This window comes from Crassostrea angulata, chromosome 1 (genome assembly GCF_025612915.1).
Source record: "Crassostrea angulata isolate pt1a10 chromosome 1, ASM2561291v2, whole genome shotgun sequence".
In the NCBI taxonomy this organism is placed as follows: Eukaryota; Metazoa; Mollusca; class Bivalvia; order Ostreida; family Ostreidae; genus Magallana; species Magallana angulata.
Window position 1 is genome coordinate 26,138,492 of NC_069111.1, and position 24,094 is coordinate 26,162,585.

At 32.7% G+C, this 24,094-nt stretch overlaps 1 protein-coding gene across 2 annotated transcripts; it reads left to right on the forward strand.

Annotated features, from left to right (window-relative positions):
- Positions 1-135: 135 nt before the first annotated feature.
- On the forward strand, positions 136-23,730 carry LOC128179477 (exostosin-like 3). 2 transcript variants are annotated; one of them, XM_052846921.1, is made up of 16 exons: positions 136-275; positions 3,215-5,206; positions 6,840-6,941; positions 7,831-7,985; positions 8,355-8,482; positions 12,122-12,177; positions 14,675-14,776; positions 15,858-15,904; positions 16,180-16,255; positions 16,858-16,968; positions 18,590-18,654; positions 18,991-19,035; positions 19,685-19,801; positions 21,252-21,317; positions 21,414-21,563; positions 23,268-23,730. In XM_052846921.1, the coding sequence occupies exons 2-16, from the start codon at positions 3,298-3,300 to the stop codon at positions 23,385-23,387; spliced, it is 3,249 nt and encodes a 1,082-aa protein (XP_052702881.1). In that variant the 5' UTR covers positions 136-275; positions 3,215-3,297; the 3' UTR covers positions 23,388-23,730. The 2 variants fall into 2 exon arrangements, with proteins under 2 accessions (XP_052702881.1, XP_052702874.1); XM_052846914.1 differs by lacking the exons at positions 14,675-14,776; positions 15,858-15,904; positions 16,180-16,255; ... (5 more) ...; positions 21,414-21,563; positions 23,268-23,730 and adding exons at positions 8,827-8,971; positions 9,333-9,461 and having other exon boundaries at positions 10,094-13,396.
- The last annotated feature ends 364 nt before the right edge of the window (positions 23,731-24,094 follow it).

Here is a 24,094-nt window from a genome sequence, read left to right on the forward strand (position 1 = left end):
ATACAATAATACTAATAACAATTAATCTTATATTTTTTTACCAAATGTGTTTGAAAAAATTGAAAAACATTTTTGTCGTATGGCTAAATCTTATTTGAAGGATTATTGTGTTCGTGAAACGTTGTAGTTTTGAGATTACAATCCAAGATGGCGGCTTCCATTCATCAAATTTTATCCAAGTCAAACTAAGACTAAGTTAGTCAGAATTAACTGTATGAATGAAATGTAAATCGTTTACATCATAAAATAATGAAACAACATAAGGAAAAATATGGGTAGGTGTACAATTTATTCTTAACTTAATTATACACTTGACTTTAGAAAATAGATATTGAAAAATAAACGAAATATAACATAGCCACATAGCCTATAATATGATATGTCACAAAGTACTCCTGCACAGTTTTGATAAAATATATATGACTAAACTAGAAAACAGATGTTTGGATCTTAATGATTTTATTGTTAATTTCATGCAATATATTTCAATTTCTATGAAATATTGTAATATGTAAACAGTGTGACCATTGGACCATTGGTAGCTGGTTGGGCCAATTGGGCTTAGCGCAGATTTTTTAGTTAAACTAAAAACAGAGTTTCAGAGTTTTATGATGTCAACTCAATTGTAAATTTGATTAAGAGTGTACTAAGATTTGAGGCTTGGAGTTGTACCTGTGAATTGTGTCAGCAGTATATTTAAGATCGTTTTTAGTATCAGCAAGGCGATTGATAAATATTCTATGTCATCAATAAGTATATAATATGCAAATATGAAAAAATCCTAATTTAGGAGATATCATATGCAAGGTAAAGCTTTATACGGTAACTTTATAAAATCAGTCGTCACAAGTTGGTGTTTAGCTTGATCAATAAACAATTAACGGGCATATCTATTCGTATACATTAACTTAGCAGAAAAATATAAATATCTAGATAAATTTTGAAATTATTCAATCGAAATTTGAATTATTCTCCTCGGGAAATAAAACCGGTTTAACAATGAGCCCACTTGATTTCAGACTTGTTACATATACGACTGATTCTCTGAAGTCACCGGACAATGCCTTGCCTGTATTATAATCACTCCCGAATTGGGATCTTCCTATATTTGCTGATTATATAAAATGATTAATAAAATGTTTATCAATCGCTTTGTTGATACCAAATACTTTTTTTTTCAATTGTTTTAGAAATACTGAGGTGGATTGAAAATACAGTCCCTATTAACTATTGTTTCAATCCAATGTTTTCTCAGATGTCGGCATTAATTTGTTCCCGCCCATTTCAAACGTTTTGACTGTAACAAGTGAAATTGACATAAGCTGTATATTTCCAATCTTTCCAGTTAATGTTCAGTGGTCTTATACCGTATTTTTTCTACGATAAAAGGAATTTTTTCCTCTGAAGCAGAGCACCCAACTTATCGTCCAGATCGACTTGTCTAAGGTTGGAAAATTGTCAAAAATAGCATTAAAAATCTTGGTTTTAATCATCTATAGTTGGGTGTGTGATTGGAAATTACCTTGCTGAATTCTCTGTTTATCTTTATTAATTATCGTTTTCACTCATTTGTTTACGCTAGTATGCAATGCCATAATAATAACGGTTATTATAAAATGGTTTATGTCTTTGATCAGTTTTACCGTTCCGTTTTTATAAACACATTGTTACATGATATCAAGTGGGATGATAATATTGCGTGATAAAATTGAAACCAAATTTGAATGGAACAAATTATTGCAGTAAGTCCGGGGAATGTTTATAAGTTTTATTATTTTATTAGTAAAGAGTTGTTAATAGTGGAAAGTATAAATAAGAAATATTTGATGGTCAAATTCTATCTTGAAATATATATAATCGGCAATTATCAATACTATTGTTTATAGTGAGATCTACATGTATACAGCGTGTTCACAACCTGTGTATATACAGAGTACCGTTATAAAGTTGATTATAGTTCATTGATTAATTATTGTCCAATTCTTTGATTGTTGTTCAATAACATTAATGTAAATATGTCGTATATCGTCATTATCAAGTCATACAAATTATTGATCTACTTCTAAGAGTGTCTGTGCAAAGCAATATCATGTAACTGCATAACTGGGTACAAAGTAAACAAGTTTGATCAAATCATAGTAATTGCGGTTTATTCCTATGTAACTCAAATTCTAAAATTCTTATTCCCACCTTGCTAGAATACTGTAACTTTCACACCTGAGTGAGCACTGCGTATAGTCTGTTCTAGGTGTGAACTACCTGTATAAAAATCACTTGTGATATATAGTTATATATTCTTGACAATACTGATTTACAGTGTTTTAAAAACTTTAAAAAACTATTAATTATTGAAAGGTTAAATATTTATGAATTGAGTAAATATAATAAAATTTTGATTAAAAATCTACCTAAGGTCAATAATTGAACAGACTATAATCACCTGTAGTTAATTTCCTTTGATCTTCTGATACCGGAAATTGTTAAACAAACATTGACAACGCGCCGAGTCAACAGGTGGCTTCTTACATAATGGCGAATACACTGGCAACGGTCAGCGTGGATAATAAAATAAAATATTTCTAACAATGTAAATTTAGTTTACACTCATACAACTTGCATAACAAGTGACATCGAGAATTGTATACAATGCAAGCGACTTTATAGATGTTGCCGGTATTTGAAAATATGATGCATAAGTTTAAAGCATAATTGTTTAAATATTAATCATTGATAATAATTGGTAGCAGTATCGGGGACATCCAACGCATCATACACTGATAATGTTACTTGCAGTTTGTATGCCAATTAAATTTGTAGTGATTAGATCAACGTATCATCTGAATCTACGTATCGTAGGAATTTGTTAAAATTTGGGCTAAAAATGACCAGTCATCCGCATCGCAGATTCAACCGAAAAATACAGTATAATACCCAGTATATAGTCCTTTCAAAATCAATTTATCGGCTGGTTCTTCCGAGAATGTGTAATGGGAAGCAATTTACAAAGAAAAGTTGGTCCATAATCTGATGCACAAAAATTCCATAGAATCAATGTGCAGTTGGTTCAAAATTTCTTCTCGCACCTGTCTTGCAGGTAGAGCTTTGCTTCATGCCAGGATTGCTTATTTTAAAGTATCATACAAATGTACGTAAAATAAGTCAAAAGTACCTGTACATGATATGTTATAAAGCTTACACTTTATTTTTGTTTCAGGGACAGTCGGAAGCTTGATTCAGATTAGATGAGTATGGACATATTTAATTTTCTCTTTTGAGGTGAAAGAGATATTTGGAAATATGATGGATTGTCGAAGACGCCTAGCAGGCAAACAGGGTTTTTTCCCCTGGCTACAACAAGTGAAGCTTTCAAGACTTGTTATTATCATATTTGTTGTCTTCATTTGTATATTTCTAATTGTACATCACTTCCTGTCTGACTTGAGCCCTGTTGGAGAATCTCCTGCAGGTCATAGGTCAAGGTTGAAACTTGATCACTATGGTGAGGATGAAAGGTTATTCACGGCACCTAATCTGAGTGATGAGATTAGGAAATTGTCAAAGATTAAAGCATCTGTGAACAATGAGCTCCGTGAAATGGAGAGTAAACGTCAAACCTTACAAACTCAAATATCAAGATATCAGATGGAATTGGAACATTTACATAATGTCAAAGACACACTGGAAAGGGAGATCAAGTTAACAAAGTTGAATTTGGATCAGTTGAAAATTCAAAAAGAGGAATTAGATGAAAAGTATGTTCCTATTCTACGCGCGCCACAGAAAATTCTCCTGGGACAAGAGTCGGGTGTTGACGTCTCTCCTCCGAACACTTCATCAAACTGTCGGATGTTCTCCTGCTTTGACTACTCGCGGTGTTCTCTTCTTTCAGGCTTCCCGGTGTATGTGTATGATCTGAAACAGCTCAGAACACTGTCCTCAGTGGAGGATTTCATCAATTCTTCAGTGTCTTTGGCTTTTAAAAAATCTCCATATTTAACAAGTGACCCAAGTAAAGCTTGCATTTTTATAGTTGTCATTGGACAATTTCAAGAGTTGCAGGTGGTGAGCACAAAAGACATGGAGAGTTTCCTACACAGTTTGCCCTACTGGCATGGTGACGGACGCAACCATATTCTCATCAACATGATGCGCAATTATAAATCAACTGACATATTCGCAAATGTCAAAACAGACCGAGCTATTGTAGTGCAATCAACATTTTTAGATACAATTTTCAGACCGAAGTTTGACATTGTCATTCCACCAGCTCTAGGGAATGCCGATGGAGATGTTTGGCAGGATCTGCCATTAGTGTCTCCTATACGTAGAAAATACTTTTTGTCTTTCTTGGGTCAATACAAGGGCATCATTGCTCAAAATAGTGCCAAAATTGAAGGTGTGGAAAAAGTTTCTCAAGACTTGTCTGAAAATAATATGTTATCTAGCATTGAAAGTGCCATAGTCTCCTCATTAAAAGATATAAAAATTGCAGACTCAAATGAAATATTAACTCAGTTTTCATGCAATTCGGTTGCTCCAGGGGCCATTAACGGGGAATGGAGCATGTGTAGCACAGAAATGCAAAGGAAAGAGACACTGACGCAGTCCACGTTTTCTCTTATCATTGCTCCATCTAACATTTCATATGTGTCAAGTACAATTTTTCAGTTAAGGTTATATGAATCTCTCAAATACGGAGCCATTCCTGTCATATTGGGAGAACATGTTCAGTTACCATACAGCGAAGTCCTAGAATGGAAAGAAGCTGTCATAATCTTGCCAAAAGCCAGATCAGCGGAATTCTACTTCCTTTTGCGAACATATACTGATAATAACATTGCTGCCATGAGGCTGAAAGGAAGGTTTCTTTTTGAAAATTATTTCAGTTCAACGGTGAAAATTGTCAACAGTCTTCTTGCCATTTTGCGAACTCGTTTAAGTATACCAGCAGCTCCTATACATGACGTTCCTTCTGTGAGTGTGTTCAATGATTCGTTTGTTCCCCTGGCCTTAGAGGGATTTGAGGTGAATCCAGAAACTGACGAGACTTTGGGTCCGGTGGAGTCTCCCTTTCCATCTATGATCTTCAAGGAAAATTTCACACAATTTCTTAGCTATCAGAGTTGGAATAAGATGGGACAGGTCTTCAATATGTTTCCATATGATGCAGAAGAAAAGATCCTTCCTTCTGAAGCTAAGTTTTTTGGTATGTCATAAAATACAAGGTTATCTTAGTATTTATGTTGCATTTAAAGACTTAATATTATTTTCTTGATTCAAAGTACATGTTCATGAATTTCAAATTTGTGTTAAAGTATTTCTTTTATAGTGCATGCCTTTGTAAGGTATCCTGCTCTTGTTTAAATATTATTATGGAATAAGCATGTTTAGAATGGTGCATGCATTTTGCAAACATATTTTAGATAAAATAAACAAAATTATGACATTTCTTTGTATGAATAAATCATTGAAAATCATCTTCCCAAGTTAAGAGTTTATGATCTGCTCCACTCTACATAAATTTATAAAGAGCAGAGCAGATCAGAAACTCTTGACTTGGGAAGATGTTGGAAATAGAAAAGAAGGATTTCATGATATATTGGCTTAAGGAAATGAACTTGGAATATAGCCCACTTGAGTTTCTAGCTTTAGTGAGCTTTTCTGATCACTTTTTGTCCTGCATCTGTCTGCCCATTTGTTTGTCTGTAAACTTTTTACCTTTTTTTCTTCTTCTCCACAACCACTGGGCAAATTTTCACCAAACTCTTTGGTAAAGAGGTTTTAAGTTGAAGAGCTATACCCTCTTTTAAAAGAAGATATTTAGAAAAAAGGACTATATATGATAAGGGCCTAAAATGGCCCCCTAAAATGAACATCATCATTTTACTATCATTCTTTGTTTTCCTAGTACAGATATGTATGTGATGTGTTTACGTAATATTCATTTTGGTTCAAGTGCCCACAATTTAGAAATATGACATTGTAAAGACAACCTTTTCCCGCCATTTTTGCATTTTTAGCGTAAAACAGCTTGTTTTCAAGCAGTTTTTCCTTCCGAAAACACAGAGCGCACTCTTGAACAAATAAAATATTTTAATCAGAGATGTATCTAGCCAAGACTAATAAGTGACAAAAAAAGTTTCCTTGTTCAAGCATGCGCTCTATATTTCCCATTCGTAAATAGATAAGAAAAATGTCAATTTTTGGCTGATTTTGATTGAATTATAGAAATGGTGTCACTTCTGACGTCATTTACTGCCAGTGAGTGCAAATAAATCAAATAAATAGATGAAAAATATATTTTATATCAACTCTTCTAAAAAATTAGATAACATTTTATTGTACCCGAAACACTTAAAAAATGGCGAATTATGGGGGCCAAATTTAACTCTTATCATATATAGTTCTTTGTTTGGCATTTTTTTTTTCAAAATCTTCATTTCAAAAAACCATTTGTCCAGAAATACTGAAACTTATATGGACGCATCCTCAGGTAGTGTAGACCCATATTTGTTTAAATCATGATCATTGGGAATGGGAGGGACCATACATGGAAGTTGAATTTTTAACATCAAAATGAAAATCCTTAGAATATTCTTCACAGAAACCATTTGGTCAAAAAGATAGAGCATGTGTGAAAGCATCCTCAGAGACTGTAGACCAAATTTGTTCAAATAATGATCACGGGTGTAGGGAGAGGTCACAAATGTATGGTGAATTTTAACAAAGGAATAAATAGAGAAAAAACTTCTCAGGTAAGCGATAAAGCCCTTAGGCCTCTTGTTTTTATCTTGCTTGTTTTTGTTTTTTACCGATGCAGTGTATATGATTATTTTCAGGATCAGGATTTGGATTCAGACCCATAGGTAAAGGATGGGGAGGTGCAGGGAAGGAGTTTAGTGAGGCTCTTGGAGGGAACTTGGTCAGAGAACAGTTTACAAGTATGTAGTGAAACAAACTCTTGATGATAATTGTAGAACATTTGTATTACATCATGTACTTGATTTATATTAAACATAGATTTAGTGGGATTAATGTTCTATACAGGAATTAGTGTGTGATTTATGTTAAACTTTTCTGTAAAGGTTTTTAGACAGGAAGTTTTACAGAAAAACAGTTCATATGGCTAGTGTCTATAAAGATTCCAAGTATTTAGTCCTTCTTGAAAGCTATGTTAGTTCTGATAAATTAATAGTGAATTATTTGATGGCCTTTGTTTTTCAGCTCATAGCACAACAACCCAGTAGGCATTTTCAAAATACTTTAGAGCAATTTTAGGTTGATTTACATGATATAGATATATGCAGATACAAACACAGTCTTATATTTTTGAAAGACAATTTTTTTCCAGACTACTATATTTGTAATTTTATCTTGAAAAATTCAAAATGGGAAGCTACTTATGTATATACATGTATAATGACATTCCCATTACGGGGCAAGTTTGATGACTTGTGTTGTAATCCCACATCAAGTTGTTCCTTGTTTCTTGTTTTGATTTGAACATATTTTTATTGTACCAGGTACTAATTTACAGGGATTGGGCACAAGTCCTGTAACTTAGATCTCCCCTCCTCTCCCTTCTTGTCTTCAGTTAGTGTCCAGACCTGATCTAACATGACAAAGGTGAATGATTAAGTGTATTAGGAGAGCAGGCCCCGCTGTCACCAACTTTCCTCAAGTCAATACTCAGCCTCAAGTCTGAGATTTGACCTCAAATTTTTGCACTTTTCTTTAAAGGATTTGAGTTGAGGAATGAGTCGAGTGATTTGAAAATTTTGGTGACAGTGGAGCTGGAGCAGATAATTAGGATCTCTTTTTATTTTACAGTTGTGATGCTGACTTACAAAAGAGAACAGGTGTTAATCAATGCTCTTCAAAGGTTGAAAGGTCTGCCCTTCCTGAATCAGGTCATTGTAGTCTGGAATAACCCCACTCCCCCCTCGGCTCTCATAAGGTGGCCAGAAATTGGTGTGCCTGTCAAGGTATTTATGATGTTTTCTGAAATGTCTTTTTAAAAAAATTAGTTATTGGGAAGTTGATATAGCTGAATACAGATAATTTGGAAGCAGATCAAAGATTTGGTATTCAGAGAGAGAACACCAGAATATTTGGGCATTTGATAAGTGAGGTCGAAGAACATTCTTCATCTGCTGAATTATTATTTTAAAAAAAAAAATTATTGCTTTGATAAGAATCAGTATGCAATGTGATTCTTTATTACGTCACAATGCACAAGTATGAGATAATTGCATTTACTGTCCAAAATAATTATAACGGGTATTGAAGCTTGCACATGTTTGAGATAAATGCATTTACAATGTACTGGTACTGTATGAAATAATTATTAACAGGTATTAAAGATGGAGAAGAACAGCCTCAACAACAGATTCCTGCCATTTAGCAGCATCGAGACAGAGGCGATACTCAGCATTGATGACGATGCCCACTTAAGACATGACGAAATTGTCTTTGCATTTCGGTAAAATAAAATTGATATTCAAGAAATGTTTCAGTTTAAGCATTTACAGGCATTTCAACAGACAAAAATTAATTAATACACTCACACATTAATACTTGATACTCAGAAGTTAGAGAGATTTTTCCTGATTTTTTGCTCCCTGATGTATTATTGTATAATGTTGTATCATATCATATGTACAATATTGTATTGTATTGTACGATATGAGACAATATATATATTGTATCATACCTTCAATATGATGTAATAACACAGATTGATTTTCAAATGATATGATAATGGTGGTCTCATGTAGGTGAATCCTGTCTTGTTGAGCTCTGTAATTTTATTGCCTATGTTTTCAGAGTATGGCGAGAGGAAAGGGATAGAATTGTAGGATTTCCCGGAAGATACCATGCTTGGGATGCTCAAAGTAAGGCATGGTATTACAATGCCAACTACTCGTGTGAGCTCTCCATGGTTTTAACAGGGGCTGCCTTCTTCCATAAGGTAACAAAATGAGTGGGGGGAAAAACTCTTATCAACTTATCAAGTTCCTAAAATTTCATCCTTAGTTGTTGAACACCAATATACATGGATTTTGTGGCTGAATGGATTCCACGAAAATTAAATTAATATACAATAAAGATAGAAAAGTCTATTGAACCATGATTATAAATTTACATATCCTCAAAACTGTACCTTTTACTACATGTAAATTTTTTATTTGATGCCTACAAATATATGGAAATACTGATAAATGTGGATGTACATGGACTGATTTTCTCAATGAAAAGATATATGATTAGGCATTTTAACAAGCCAATACATGTATTATTATTATGCTATTTTCTGTTTTGAATTTCTTTAGAACTATGCATATCTGTACACGCACATCATGCCTCAGGCCATCAGGGACAAAGTAGACGAATACATCAACTGTGAAGATATAGCCATGAACTTTCTTGTCTCGCATATCACTCGAAAACCTCCAATGAAGGTCAGTCTCTAACTGTTGTGTATTTTGAAATAGACCAAAATAAAATTATTGTGTGTTTGGAATTGCCTCCCGCTTCATTTAAATACCCCCGCTGACAAAATTTTATCAGCCAAAAATAAGGAACTTTTTTTTATATGGAGAATTTTATTTTTTTTACCAATTTTTAATCGGTTAAACTTCAATTGTGAAAAATATTTTTAAAAATTCCCTCCCTTCCTCTTGGGTCTAGAAACCCCTAGGCGGCAATTTCAAACCAACATTTTTTAAGGATGGTCCTATTGACGAGAACATAATGAACATCTTACAGTACATTTTTATAGATACAATTACCTATCGCAAACGAAATGCATACACTTTGCAAATATATGTGGTCTCTGATAATTCTTGGCATCAATTTTTGTGCAGTGCACGAAAATCACAATTTCAAGGATACTTGATGATTCAATTAATCAGTGTATCATGGTAAATTGCACTTGAATGATCATTTGATTTCAAGGATCATCCAACAACGAAATCTACAAAAAGTAGTATTCAACAAATATTGATTAAACCACAGTACATTGAATATCATCTGGATTTAATAATACAGATACAGATAGTGTTAGATGACGTGGAATGTTTGACTTTTGCAGGTGACTTCCCGCTGGACTTTCCGTTGCCCTGGATGTCCGGAGACCCTGTCCAGTGACATAGAGCACTTCACCGAGCGACACAAGTGCATCAACTTCTTCGTCCAAGTCTACGGATACATGCCTCTCCTGTATACACAGTACAGAGTCGACTCAGTGCTATTCAAAACAAGGTTGCCTGTTGAAAAGCAGAAGTGTTTCAAGTTTATATGATAGGATCAAATTATTCAAGTTCCTATGCATTTTTGAATAAAAGGGGCATGGTCAGTACTCACAATTTTTTTTCTTACTTTTTTTTTACTTTTCAATGTTTAAGGAACCTGAAATGCTCAGTTGATTCCTTGTGTACTGGTATAGGCAATGGTACTCAGAAGACTGTTATAGCCTGTGAGCCTCATGTTAAATACCGTACTAAGATATTTCTAATGGTCACTCGTCAAGTTATAAGCAAAATACAGAGCTCATAGTTCTTTGTTTTGTAAACAAAGCTCATACCTTGCATTGGATATACAGGCAAAGGCTTTGTTTTGTTTGTTGTTTTTTTTTTTAGATTTTTCTACCTTTGAGTTTTATATGACCATGTTTTAAAAGTTTATTAGTGTTGTCTGCACTTCTTATATTGTTTGAAAAATGTATCTTTTCTTCCATGACTTCTATGTAAACAGAAACATGGCACAATCTGCGTTAACATATCAAAGAACTGTGAGCTCTGTTTCTCACTTATTAGCGGTGAACTTGTGTTACAATTCTGTCTGACCATTGAAAATACCTTTGTAAGCACTGTAAATGTTTAAATTTGAAAAGTAAAATTTGAAGGAAAAAATGTGACCTTTTTCCTAACAGAGCTAAGTTTAATTTGACTGACGATTTCTTACAGTCAAACATTTTTGCTATTTAATTAGTGCAAACATATAGAAAAGTGACTTTGTAATGTAAGGGTGAGTAGAAAAAAATAATGAAATCAGAAAGTTGATCTTCTTATATGTAAGATCCAGTATCCAGTATCAATGTCGAATTTTTTACTTCAGCTTTAATAATTCAAATGTGCCCCATCAAGTTTAGGGAGGTACTTCAAGTTTTACCTGATTTTGTGACATTATAGCATTCAGATTCAAGCATAATAAACTTTTGTTAATTAACAAAAGCAAAATGTTATGTTTCAATATTATATCTAATTATATTTAATATGGCCAGTGAAAAATATTGTAAAATATTTTTTTTATGTTTGAATTTTTTTCTCATTAAAATCAATGATATTAATGATTTGTGAAATTCTTAAAGAAGCAAGTGTTCAAACATACATGCCAACCAGTACCTAGATCTGTTTTTTAAAACAGTCGTCATATTTTTATCTTATTTCACGACTGTATTGTTATCTATTTTGCAGTATATATTTCATGATCACTACGCACAGAATACAAAATTAATATACAAATATACCGGTAATAGAAGAAAGTTTTTATTACCAGTAATTAGCTTCATTTCAAATATTATGATATTGAGTTGTATGATGATAGCCCATGTAATCAATTGGTGCTATATGCATTTTGGAATGATTTCTAATACTTCTGTGATATGCTTTTTAACTGTGGTTGTATCCATTTCATTTTGTATTACATGTACTTCATATGTCATGTATTGTCATTATTTGTTAGCATTACGAATAGAGAAAAGATCTCACAAAACCTACCAGTATATGTACAAATGTATTATTGATTTGAGAGTAACTCGACTGATTATTATTTTTAGCTCACCTATGCTGAAAGGCTCTAGTGAACTTTCTGATTGCTTTTTGTCCAGCACCCATCTGTCCATCTCATTCTGTCTACCTGTAAACTATTTAAAAAAATTTTTGACTACTTCCCCAGAACCACATGGTCAATTTCAAGCAAATTTAGCACAAAATATCCTTAGGGAAGCAGATTAACGTTTGTAAAAATGAAAGGCCATGCCCTCTTTCAAAGGGAGATGCTAAAAAATTGTTGTATTGTTTTTTTTTTTAAATCTTTTAAAAAGCCATTTTGTTTTCAGAAAAGCTCTAACATTTGTGGAAGCATCCTTATGTGGTGTAGATTTAAGATGTAATGGTAAAATTTAGAGAAAATTTGATGATGTCTTTATAATAAAGATCTTCTGTGCTAAATTGCTTAGATGGTGTGCAAGTGAAGGCATAAAGCTGATTATCAGAGTTATGGTTATTGAGCTCAGATGAGTGTTGTGGCCCATGGGCCTCTTGTAATACAATGTCATTTCCATTTATATATGAACAGTTACCCATAGATTTGTGCTTAATTATTTTGTTGTCATACATTGTGCAAATACTGTGCTTTTATTAATATTCATGAGTATTTATTTATGTGGAATGTTTTTTAAACTGTTGTTTCTAGAATAGTTTACATTAATAATTTGTGAACAATGGCTCCCAGTTTACATTTTCTGGGTCTGTTTTTTTTTTTACTTCAATGAACATTTGATTTGTTTTGCCGAACAATGAAATTCAATATGAAAGTTTAGAAGGAGATCACTGATATTTTGCAGAGATATCATAGAAAATTTTACATGACAGTTAATATGAAGAGAATAATGTTTTAAAAATGTGTATCGTTCGGTAATAATGGGTACTAGCACGTTACACCAGAAAAATTTTTTTTTTAGTGTATTTCCAAAAGGTAAAAATTCTTAACGCACGCGGAGATCATAGTGAAGGCCAATCGTCAGAAATGAGATTTTTATCTAGTATTTTGGGTAAAGTTTAATAGAATATTTCTAAAACAGCAAAAACTTACACCAACGTTTGATAATGAACTTTCTTCCAGTTTGTACATGTATTTGTAGTGTTTCTTGTTTTTCTGTTAAGCTACATACATTGTATATGGAGGTTGGGGTATTGGAATTGACCCTGGGACATATTTGTTTGAACTGGACACCCAGATTAAGGAAATATACACACTTTTATTTAGAGACCTTGTAAGCAGTTTTTGAGATATTTTGAAAGACAAACAAAGAGGTGGAGCATTGTCCAATGAGGAGTAAAAATGAAGCTCCTCGTGTAAAGGGTGCCTTCTTCTGCTAGCTTTAATATGCATTGCAGAGCTGTTCTTAGGTTTATTATAATGTTGCTTAATACAGAGTTAATTCCATTCCTACATGTAATTGTTTAACTGAAATTGCTTCATGTTGTCATATTTCACATCTTGGTTTGAAATAATGTTAACTTATTCACAACATTTTTATATTTATGTACAAAACATATAATTACATGTATTTATACTTATTTTGAGTTCACATTAAAGGTTGCAAATATTCTTTTATTGTTTATTGTAATTTATACATTCAAATAATTCATAACACTTTACCATTTTTTTTTGTACATTAAATTGACACATATGGTTACTTTCTGGTATGAAAATGAAAGGATAACCCTTTGAATGGTAAAGGGCAGATCCTGCCATATGATAACAAGTAACACATAAAATAATAGAAGGACTTTTTCTTATAGGAGACACATGTTAAATAGAACAGTTTTTGGTGCGGACATTGAATAATTAATATATTGAACCAGATCAGCTGCACCAAGAATTTGCAAGATCCTGGTTGTTCCTGGAGCCTTGTTGTGTATCACAAAGGCTTAAAGCACATGTATTTTATTTTCAATTATTTTAAGGTAGCATCTTTGTTTTTAACAAATAATTCAAAAGCATGTTATGCTTTCAATAACTTAATAATTACAGTAAAAACCTTCTAGATTTCTCAAAGAACTATTTATGATGCATATTCATTAATGTAATTAGTGAACAGGTCCATGCACTCCACTTTTGGTGCAAGTGATTGCAAAGAGTCATCTCCCAAAGTCAACTTTTTTACCTGAAAGTTGGCTACAATCTAATTAAAATTAGATCCTTCATGCTCCCGTGTTTGATATGTCGCTGTAATATCAAATACGGGAGCGTGGAGGTTCTAATTTTAATTAGATTGAGTTGGCTATATCATATTATCTGCAATGCATTGCATACGCTGCATGGTTCATATATTCAAACAGTTGACAGGTTGATTGTCTATATATTTCCCCGTGAAGAGGAAATTATTTGTAGGGTTACAATACATGTATTAGGAAAAATGGGATTTGGTATCTTTTGGTGGTAAAAAAAGAAGGTAAAGGGTCGGCCCCTTAAATATCTCAAAAACAGGAAAAATCTAAAAATTTGCTGAACAAAATATGAGCTTTCACTAAAAAAAAAAAAAAATTAAGAAAAAGATTCTGACCCTGCAGTGGCCAAAATTTGGTCTGTTAACAGTTTAATCATAAACGTGTTATCTCTTTAATTGCTGAGGAATACTTTTTAAAAATGTGTCTTACATTAACATGTATTAAACTGTACTGTAATATGAATTTTAGAACAACAATGCTCTCTCTCTCTCTCTCTCTCCGAATCGGGATCGGGATTCCTCTGATTCTTAAATTTGCACTTTGAACCCGGTGAATCCCTCTTTGCCGGCATACGCTAACTATGGCGAGCTCCATGATCAACACGCTTTTTGGAAAAGACGCTTCGGCATATTTTGCAACATTTGGTTTTATTGCAGCTTCATATCTAGCATTGAAAATTGCTTTGAATTTGATCAAAGTTTTGAAGTCAGTTGTTTTTGCCGGATCTACAAATTTCAAAAAACTAGGATCGTGGGCAGGTAGGTTACACCAAACAAGTCGTAACCTAGCACCTTATTTTACGGTGAGAGCGTTAAGACGAGCGCAGCATAAAATTAAATAAAGCCGGGTATCCTTCATATCATTATGTATCTTTATGATTAAATGAAAAATTAGGGCGTAGTTCGAAATAAAGATTCATCAACATCTTATCAATGTGACAGTAAAATTGAATTAAAAAAAAATTAGATGATGTAGAACTGGATATACACAGGACGTTGACGGGATGTGGACTGGAGCAACAGTTTCGTCCCTACAAAAAACAATATTTATTGTGCACTTAAAGTTGCCCACGGTTTTAGACGTATTAAACTAGTTTAGGAATATCAGATCCGTAAAACATGTAAATGTTTCGCAAAACACTGCTGTGATATGTCATTCATTTGTTCCAGCAGTGTAAAATTTTACCTGTGACAGTCCGATATTAGTGAGCTTTTTAATATCAGACCGTCATCAGTAGTTACAGTACTGATATCCTTCAAAATCAGACTGTCTCAGGTATAAATCAACAATGAAATTCAATGGCAGTGTTTTTAGTACGATATATGCCTCAAACAGTTTTGTATGAAAAATTATCAGACAGTTCTCGGCCCTAACGGGCCTCAAAACTGTCTGAATTTTTATCATACATAACTGTTTTCAGCATATATCTATTACATGTACTTACTGACTTGTACGAAAAAATTCCTGAGATATTTTACTACTGGTTCACCACTTAAAAACGTTTCCTGAACACACTAACCAACCTCAGTTAAATAATAGCACAATTCTCCAGACATACCAAATTGGCCTTCTTAAACTTTTTTTAAGACATGCAATTAAAAATGTCCTAGTTGTTCTTTATTGTGCTATAAAATACCAGCATTTTCTACAGACAGTACACTTCAATATTATACTTAAAAAACACAATATTTTTTCTTTATGTAAAAAGATGTTGGAAGAGGAAATGTCAGAGATTGAACTTCAAATGGAATGAAAGCTCTATTAGATAAATATTATATCATATATATTATACTATGTAGACATATATTATTAAAAGAATTTGTTTTGTCTCCTTTTTAGTTGTCACAGGTGCAACAGATGGTATCGGAAAAGCCTATGCGAAAGAGGTAATGTAACTGCTGTAACTTAACTACTTCGTTATAATAACAAAACTTCCTCAACTTAAGCAGGGTTTTAGTCATAACATATCAATTGATCAGTGAAAAGATAAAAACTTTTGCTATTCAATATTAAAACAGTATTTTTATATATAAATACAAATGGAAATAAATAGTTAAATTTTTCAAATGATATTTTTCATGAATATTTTAATGAGCAGTGGTTTGTGTAACAAAAGTGAAAATAGCTGGAAGTTTTTTGTTTTTTTTGTTTTAAATCGTAGTTAGCAAGAAAAGGAGTCAATATTGTGTTGATCAGTCGCTCCGAGGATAAGCTGCTGGATGTAGCTGATGAAATCGGTAAGGAAGGTCTTCCTTCACTGATAAAATGATCCTCATAAAAGTACACAGTGAAGCTGAATCACTTATCAGATTGATAGTTTAGATAGGGAAAAAATGCACAGTGGTGGTACTTGTATTGTTATTGGACACATTTGTGCTTAAATTCACACCAAATTTTAGAACAGCTAGTATAGTACAGTTAAACAATTTGATGAATTCCTGATTTAAATAAGACAATATTGAATATTGCACATATGTATAAATCTTCATTTTTTTGTTATTTTATTTACCTGGTAATTATTTTTGAAATTGAAATAACTAATTATTCAGTAAATGTTTTCCTTGTAAGATCTGGTACACAGAGCTCAGAAATCACCATATTAAGAATTTATATAGGTTCTATTATTTTTGTTTTATTACATGATATCCCTACTTATATATATATACCCCTGACTTGTCAAAATTATATTTGTATTTCACTAAGTGATTAAGTTCCAGCAAATACACTAAAATAAATTGAATAAACTATCTATTTAACAGTATGGTTAGATGAATTTTCCAGATTTACCTGTACACACAATATTCAAAATGACAAACACAATATGTTTTATTTTCTAAAGCAAAGGAAAGCAAAGTTCAGACCAGAATCATTGTAGCTGATTTCGGGAAGGGTCTGGAATTGTACGATTCCATCAGAACCCAACTTGCTGATCTAGAAATCGGAACCTTAGGTGGGTATAAAAGGGAGGACTTAAAATGAAAATTTATAGATATCATACAGGTATGCAGGGTCTGTTTGTTTGTTTGTCTGTCAAGCACATTTTGGTTAGGAAAACATAATTTGTAGTTTGTTATCAGAATTTAACAGTTAATTTGTGTGTGTGTTGAAGGTGGGTAAGGGGGGTATTCATTGATTGTAAAAGAAAAATATATACCTATTGTTTAACATTTTTGTCATCAACTTTGACTGATTACAGTTGTGTCTGTATGGGGCATGCGGCAAATTAAATTATTATTCTAATGCATTTGCCTTGCGATTAAAGCATTCATACAGTTACATAATGATTCAAATCGCGTTTTTCTTTACATGTGTAGGAATTTTTATCTGAAGTACACTTTGCTTACTAAGCTTACTTAATTCCTTGCTATTTCTGAAATCAACAGAACGGTACAGTATATCTAATTTATCAAGTTTACTGCATGTTATGCCTTCACATTTCATTAACATAAGGGTGATCAATGATATTACATGCCAATCATTCTTTTGAAAGGAATACTTGTTAAAAAATCTGATTTGTATGGAACTATGTTGTTTAAAAAAGGTTGGGAAAAGAGTGATACACAAATTTTGGGGGGTAAAGAGGTATAGAGCCTTTTCCTATTATTGTGCCTACACCTGTGTTTGGACGAAAATAAAACTGTTACTAAAAATAGCTTTAGGTACCTAGCTGTGATTTTCAAAACCTGGATACACTGAACTGATTTTTTAATGGTGTCTGTAACAACTGATTTGTCATAAATTCGGGAATGTGTATAACAGTAGTTGATATTCTGAACCGTGATAAGTTCAAGCCAAATTCAATGGATGTAAGTGTAAGTAGAGTACATGTATAGTGTTAATGAAGAGATCTATATATATTGGGTGTGCTCATACTCAAACTGAATTAAACAAGTTAATTTTTTCTTTAAAAACCAGAAGAATAGATACATGTAACTTAACCTCTCTATTCTGTTCATGTTTTAATTTAAGTGGAAAAAAATTTACTACTTAGTGGATTCGATCCAGCGACCACAAAATCAAACAGACCTCTGCATTACCACTAGGCCATGCATCTAACATTTTCACCAGATGCATTTTCATTATGTATGGCTATATATTGATTGTATGATTGTAATATGATTGTATTAGAAAAGACACTAATTGAAATATTGGTCTAATTTTCAGTACGAAGGCCACGTTAAACCTGCAAACTTAATTCAATGTAAACGTGTACTACAATACCTGTAGAACATAATTTGAATCGGATGTCTTTGCTTTAGACTGCTTCAAGTAGTCAAATATCCAATTTTTTATCGTATACTAACTACTTTCCTGCATATCCCTAACAAAACCTGAATATTTTAATGATGTCGTGTAAGATAATTAAGACTCTTTGAGCATGGTGATTGTGTAATTTGCGTTTATTTGAATATATTTAAACTAAATATTGTATAATATTGAAAATTTGTCTGATGTTTGCAAAAGGCTATACTTGAGGCCAAATCGTTTATTTATTAAGTGCGCTATACCTTTTTCAGTTAACTTATATTTTTCTGATTCCATCTGCATTTCATTTCTGTTTATACTTGCAGTTAACAATGTTGGAATGTCGTATTCCTCTCCTTACTATCTTTTGGAGGTACCGGACAGAGAAGAAGTAAGGAACAAGGAAATCTTTTAAGGATTTAATTTTATTTGTAATGCACTATTTAATTAGCTAACCCATTATGTTTTTAAAGGATGATATGATAATCATTTCTTTATAAAGATTAATGCCTCTGCTGGCAAATTTTTGTTTCAAATTATGAATTTTTGAGTTCAAGAGATTTGTATTTTTTCACTGGCTTATGCATGGAAAGAAATGGAATAGTTATTGTATAACTGTTATTTCTGTACATGATTGTATTTGATAACAGGTGTCATTGTAAAGAACCCAATAATGGCATATAGAAGCTGGCTTGTTAAATACTGGTACTTCTGTTTTTCATTGCAGTTTTTCATGAAGATGATCAACATTAATGTCACGTCTATGACCATGGTATGTAAATTTTATGACCACAGTCAGTATGTTTTATGACCATTGTATTTATATTTTGTGACACATTTTAGATATATTCAGTTCTTAGGGTGCAGGGTGTACATACACTGTATGTATCTCCTCAGATACTGCAAAATATTACACAGAGCTGCGTTCCTTTACCAGTATTTTGTTGATAAACAGTCATAGGGAACACTTGTAATTTCTTGCTGAGTTGTCGGATACATGCTACAAAACATGCCAGTTTCTTAACACATTATTAGAGAAATATAGAATTGATTATAAATTTTAGCATAAATTCAATCTTGCAAAAAAATGATTTTATACTGTTGATTCCTTTTTTAACACGGGTACTTAATTCCCGATTCCACAGTTTTGCATCAAATCGTGGAAAAATAACACTAAACGTTAAACTTTAACTCCAGTTCATATAGATACATCTGTTAGAAAACTAAAAGTGATTTTAAATCTGCAAGATGGGTTTCTCACAATTATATGCTGTTGTTTATTCATTACATTTAATTAGGAATCTACTAAAAACTAAAAGCGAGATTTTGAAATCTGCAAGATGTGTTTCTCCCAATTTTATGCAGTTATTAATTCATTGCCTTTAATAATGAATCTACAGTAATATTGATGCTGATTGTAGATGACAAGTATAGTGATACCAGGAATGGTGGAGAGGAGGAGAGGGGCGATCATCAACCTGTCCTCGGCGTCTGGCATACACCCCACCCCCCTGCTCACGGTCTACTCGGCCTGTAAGGTCAGTGTCCTGCTCCACCAACTGCAAACTGTTAACCAACTTTTGTTCGTGTGTGAGAATTTTCCGCGATATTTGCGAGAGCCTCATTGTTGTAAATATTTCTTGCCATGGACCAGTATTTGTCATATAGTTATACATGTTGTTAAAAGAAACTGGCGTGGATAAGGCTTATTCCCAAAAATTAGTCACACAAACCAGTTCATCTCGCGTAAATCACAAAATGAAGTTGTCGCTAATTATAGTTGGTTTACAGCAAGTACTTTAAGAATTTAAAAATATTTACATTTGTAAATATGTTTCCTTATATGAACCTTTAGAATAGCAAAAAACATTAAATTCTATTTGCACTTTTTCATGACGTCACAATGATTATTGTATACACACTTATTGTTTGTTGATTTCATTATTGTAAACATAAAAAAATGAGTATTTCTATACTTCTTAATGGTTTGCCCTTCTCAATATAAGTAATAAACAGTAATGTTAAAAAGTTCAACGGGATATGAACTTGATTGGTACATGATCAAATCTTCTGAGAAGCCCTGCAGGCTTCACATGATTTGATCACGTGACAAACAAAGTTCATATCCTGGTAAACTTTATTAACTTCTGTTTATTTCTTTAAAAAATGTACTATGACATTGATACTGCCTCAAATCACTGTTAAATCAATGCAAGACCATTATTAAATATTTGCATATCCATTGTTCTTTCCCTCTGTAAGTCCATATGGAGGAACTGCAATTATTTTTCTATAATCGCAATTGCTCTGTCTGTATACTATGGCGTTATAAAGGTGCGACGTCATATACTTTTCCATGATGTTATAGATTTAAACCACTATATATGATACATCATGTGTTTTTCTCCACCTCCATAAAATTGATGTATTTAATTAAAATATGTCTTATAATAACATTTTAAACGAATTACATGTACTGTTATAACATATCATTGATTCTGTTAACAAATCTTTGGAATTAAAAAGATACATGACAGTCTGAATGTTTATTTTTGATACAATAGCTAAATGTCAAGGTTTAGGCTAATTCAGGGTATTTGCAAGTGGTAAAATGCAAATATAAGTAATACTGTGGTTTCATCAATATTCGTTGAATACCAATTTTCGTGGATTTCGTTGTTAAGTTGATCCACGAAATTAAATGTTCATTGAAGTTCCAATTTCAACTAACATTTTGTATTGATTGGATCTTTGGCCACGAAATTACATATCCTTGAAACTGTGGTTTTTAGAAATTCCACGAAAATTGATACCCACGAAAATTAATGAAACCACAGTAAACAACGTTTATTTAGTGAACACGGCATTATGAATAGCAACTGCTCTGCTGGCATATTTTCCATGATGCACTAACAGAGCAATTGCTATTCATAATGCCATGTTCACTAAATAATGTTTTTTATTTCTTAAATCTTTTCTTTTTTTCAGGCATATGTACATTTTTTCTCCCAGTGTGTACAGAGAGAATACCAATCCCAGGGAATTACCTGTCAGGTATCTGTTTACTAATTAAAGTACATTTTTATTTTTTTGCAGTACCTGGTAAGGTTCATATTTCACTAACTGTTTGAGTTATTTTGGATCTTTCAGTGTGTGATGCCGTATTTCGTTGCAACAAAGATGTCCAAGGTTAGAAAGCCTAGCCTTTTTATCCCAAGTCCAGAAACCTATGTAAAATCAGCTCTGTCAAAAGTTGGAGTTTCTGAGGTTACTAATGGCTACTGGCCCCATTCACTTCAGGTATGTATAGGGTTGATCATTTTCAATACCAATGTTCACGTTTTAAACATTCGAATACATGTATATACCATCTTCGCTAGCCAAGGGTTTTCCGTCCACTCCACTCCTTATAAAACTTTGACAGATCTCATTACGAAAAATCGGCGACAGGCTCTATTTTATGATTGGCTGCAGCTGCATTCGTAATGAGATCTGCCAAGGCTTTTATGGTGAGCAGAGTGGACCTAAAACCCTTGGCTAGGGAAGATGAATGCAAACATGTTTCTTCTGTTTTGATGATTATGGAAGCACGCTGGTGCCACATAACAAAAATAACTTTCTGGCTTTGATATAAGAATTTTGTATACACATAATACATGTATAACATAGTCATATGGACTTCTACAGTAACAAATTCAGACTATTGTTTCAAAAAAGGCCCTTGGGCCATGCTGGTAACTACCGTAGACCTTATGGTCTTAGCTACACTGAGTGTAATACAGCCCATGCAGTGAATAAAATTGCAACTGAATAAATATTTGCCTTTGTTTGAAAAAAATTGATACTGTAGATATACCACTCAAAACAAAAATGATCAACATGGTGACCAAAATTGTGAGTGAAATTTTGGGAGATTCCTTAAGAATTCCATATTTATTGAAGTTATGACTGACAAGGCTCTATCGGTGTGGTTTTTGGAAGTTGATTTTAATCAACTCTCCCATGCAGTTACTCTGGCAAACCGAAAGTGAAACAGTGTTTGGACCTAAGCACAAATCATCATCGCTGACAAAATTTAGTTCTTGAAAAAATAGAAAAATTCGATGTAATGTAAGCTGAAGCATTGTTTTTCAAGAAAACGTATCTATAAACACTTTGAAAATACCCAGATTTTATATAATAGAAACAATTTAGATATTTTTGTAGTCTCATGTATTCCTACGCCAGAATTTAATATAGTCTCGTTCAACCAAACGCTCGACTGTCTCCGTAAATCTCCGACAAGCAGAGAGGCTCTCTTGCTTTTCGGAGATTAACGGAGACAGCCGAGCGTCTGTTTGAACGAGACAAGAGTTTGATATCAACAGTGCTTGGATCGATACAATTTTTAGAATTGTTTCAATTACTAATACATAGTTTGAAATCTATCTTTAAATATTGCACAACATGATTCATATTGGGTTTCTCGAAATTCTTGTTTGAAAAGTCTAAAAATTCTTATTATAAAAAAGTGCGCAATTCAATTACAGACTAGAAACCAAGTGCCATGCAAAATAAGTTGATTTTAAAATAAATGATAATCGATAAAATCAACTCCCGTCAGTATTTCAGTACTTTGATTTTAATTTGGTACAAATCAATTATTAATTATGATGGGAGATGTGGACAGTATTTAAAATTGAAATTTATCATAGAAGTGAAGAAAAAATGAAAACTAGGGTTTAGAATAAATCATGTTTGTACATGTATTTGTAGAAAGAAATTGTCTTTGGTCTGATGGAATGCAACAGCACATTGACCTATGCTACAATATTTATGTTCTTACTGCACAATTTAAAAGCATGCACAAGCCTTTTAAGCAAGATCAAAATTTCAACTGGCATCAGCATTACATTACATGTACTTTGCAGTTGCAAGATAAAAAAAAAAAGCCCAATGGGCTTCTGTACAAGATATACATAACACGAAATTGATCATTACTAAATTAACATTGTTATTTTTCAGGGTGCAATTCTTCTAGATGTGTTGCCAGAATTTGTCCATAATAAGTTGATGAGTAATATATTGCTGAGCGCTAGAAAGAGAAATCTGAAAAAAAGAGAAAGAGAAAGCAAGAAAGATTAGAATTTTAGTGCATCATGAGATGACTTTTACCATAGCAACTGTATGCCGTGCATCGTAGAGAGGGAGAAAATTAATCCATAATATATTAACTATCAAGTTCTTGGAGTGCTTTGCTACGTGAACTCTCACGAACAATGGTTCAAATTCATTCCATAATACCATATATGGTATTCAGGATTTAAGGTGTTTAGCCTATTGTCTAAAATATTCTGTCACTGTAATATCAAATTATTTGTAATTTTTCTTGATTTATAGTGTAACTTTGTCTTCACAAAAAATACCACTCAATTTAGTCTCATTGTAACTACATGTATGGTTTCCTGAATAAAAAAATATAAAAGGGTTTCTGGTATTATTGCGTAAAGAGGGCTTGATGGTCGCGGTCATTTCCATACTATATTTATCTCCTTTAGTAGGACACTTTTTTGTAAAGATATTGAAAAATGTTTAGATTTCAAAGCTGATATATATTTTCTTGGCTATAAATAACAGTCAATTTTTTTTTTTAAATTCATCTCTAAAATTGGTAAGGTAGGTCCGATGGTTAATTTATTGACCATATAGCCTCCTCAAGATAAGCCCCAAAGCCACCACGAAAGGAAGTGGCAAACTCGGAATATCAATGAGTCCACCACACAGAAAAAATATAAACTATCCTGCAATTCTGTTTGGATATAATGGTGAAATCATAAACAATAAAAAAAGTC